This window comes from Petromyzon marinus, chromosome 2 (genome assembly GCF_048934315.1).
Source record: "Petromyzon marinus isolate PM22_M1 ecotype Great Lakes invasive population chromosome 2, UKy_Petmar_22M1.pri1.0, whole genome shotgun sequence".
Classification (NCBI taxonomy): domain Eukaryota; kingdom Metazoa; phylum Chordata; class Hyperoartia; order Petromyzontiformes; family Petromyzontidae; genus Petromyzon; species Petromyzon marinus.
In genome coordinates, this window is record NC_133668.1 from 2,987,961 (window position 1) to 2,990,068 (window position 2,108).

The following is a 2,108-nucleotide window of genomic DNA, read 5'->3' on the forward strand; positions in this document are numbered from 1 at the left end:
ACCGGGAGGGAGAGCGATAACTCAACGGACGAGGTCATCGCGTAGTGGAACCCCACGCTGACCTCTCTCTCCCCACCCACTCCACCCCTGCCCACAAATCGGAATCTGTGCGGATCTGTCACCGGGGTGCCGGCGGGGCTCGGGGCGGTCTCAGCTGGCGCGCGGCAAGGGGCGAGCGCGGCTGGGGGCCGGCGTGGAGCAGGCGAGGCTTTGCGTGGAGCAGGCGAGGCTGTGCTTGACGGCCGTGCGAGACGCAAGCGCTGTCCCTGTTCAGGAGGCAACTGCGAAGGTAACTCTGGTGGTGGTGGTGGGGTGTGGTGGGGGATGGTGGAGGGGTGCTGGAGAGAGGAGGCGAGCCGAGCGCTCCGGCCAGGTTCACTGAGGACACCAATTTGTGAAGGTTGCTGTGGAGGAAGCCAGCAACCCCGGCTGTGTGTGTTGGGGGTTTGTGTTTATGCTCTACGGGTGCAATAGAATGGGGGAAACATTTTGATGATTGATATTATCGTCGTCGTGATGGTGGTTAGCGTGATGTTGATTCTAAATGTGGAGGGGAAAAACCGGAGGATCCGGAGAAAAATCCACGCGGCCAAGGGGATTCCAAATTTCGAGGCATGCGGGGTCAGGGTCTCACCCATGCGCTCCTGTTTCCCATGCGAGATAGTTAACATCTCACCACCGTGGCGCCCTATATAAACATGGACAAGCGTAAGCTATTTGATCAAACCATATATTTTGATCATATGTGAAGTTAACATTAAATGAAAATACCATGTTTTTACAAATACGTAAACATACAGTATTTTACGCACGTGTATGCGCAACATCAATTGCCGATGAACGGACTTGCCGCATTTGCGCTACCTGCGCGGCGTTTTCACGGCCGCCCTGTCCCGTTGGTACCGCGTGCCGTTTCGTCGTGGCGTCCGACGTTTCGGGAAAGGGAGCTCCGTCCGTTCGTGCCGGGAGCGAATCGTTGGGCACGCGCGCGTGGTACACCCCCCCCCCCCCGCCCGCCCGCCCGCCCGCCCCGGGAGCAACTTCGCGTGAGGTGCCCCCGTGCCTCGTTTCAGGTCGCGGACGTGATGCAGGCGGCGGAGGACTTGCTGGCAACGCTCCTGCCCACCGTGCAGATAGCTCGGACGTTGAAGGAGAAGGTAAACAACAACAGCAGCAGCAGCAGCGGCGGCGGCGGCGGCGGCGGAAAAACAACACTCCAAATGCAGTCTCCCTCGCTACAGAGCGGCACGTGGTTCCTGCCGGTCGCGCGCATCGCTCGCCACGAGGTTCCGTCGCCAATTTTGATCATCGCCCGAGAAGCTGCTGTGCATGATTGCAACGTGTTTGATGGCCACTGTTCATTGTTTAAAACGAATACCTTTAATCCGAACGGATAATGTTCAGTTTTCTAAAAAAAAGCAGTCCCAAAGTACTCTCACCCAACTCTTTGTGTCCTTTCAACACATGTTTCAAATTGTCGCAAAATGTTACGATAGCGATGATGCAGAATGTTAAGTTGCGAAATTACATATTTACGGTGGGGGGGGGGGGGAAAGCCAACGAAACGTATTTATTTCAACGCTACCAAGGCTTTTAACGACACGTATCACACCCTCAGCAGTACAAGAATGATCGTCAATGACCCGTTTGTATGTAATTACAGATGGGAGCGTAGCAGCGTTCAGATTCACCTGGCCCCATGGAGACAGCGGAGGCAACCTCCCATGGGGCCCAAGCGACCCCAGCAAACGCGCGAGCGCAAGTGTTCATCATCCAGACCTCTGGCTCCAAGCACCATCATCACCACCGTATGATTGCAATGCCACTGTCAGCACATGTGACTCATCCCCCCCCACCCCCCGTGTTTACCATCATACTGGGTTCCTCCCCCCCCCCCTCCTCCTCTACCACATGGATCTTGTTTTATCCGTCGTCTCCGTGGTGTTCCGATCCTTTTCTGTTGATGTGCTTCACTCTCCAGCTTATTGAGATGCAATTTGCATGAATTATGCCATATGAGATTAATAAAGGCGCGGGGGTGCTAAAGTGCCTATGAAAAATGATCGGCAGTCCATGTATTATCCACAAATGAAACCGACACAAATCAA

At 55.0% G+C, this 2,108-nt stretch overlaps 1 protein-coding gene across 1 annotated transcript in view; it reads left to right on the plus strand.

The window, feature by feature from the left end:
- LOC116949484 (alpha-catulin-like) overlaps nt 1-1,828 on the plus strand; it is a 28,445-nt gene extending 26,617 nt beyond the window's left edge. Inside the window, exons 12-14 of the mRNA XM_076069195.1 lie at nt 155-289; nt 1,074-1,157; nt 1,664-1,828. Coding sequence (XP_075925310.1) covers nt 155-289; nt 1,074-1,157; nt 1,664-1,675 — 231 coding nt within the window. The 3' untranslated portion in view covers nt 1,676-1,828. The remainder of the gene's footprint in view (nt 1-154; nt 290-1,073; nt 1,158-1,663) is intronic.
- The last annotated feature ends 280 nt before the right edge of the window (nt 1,829-2,108 follow it).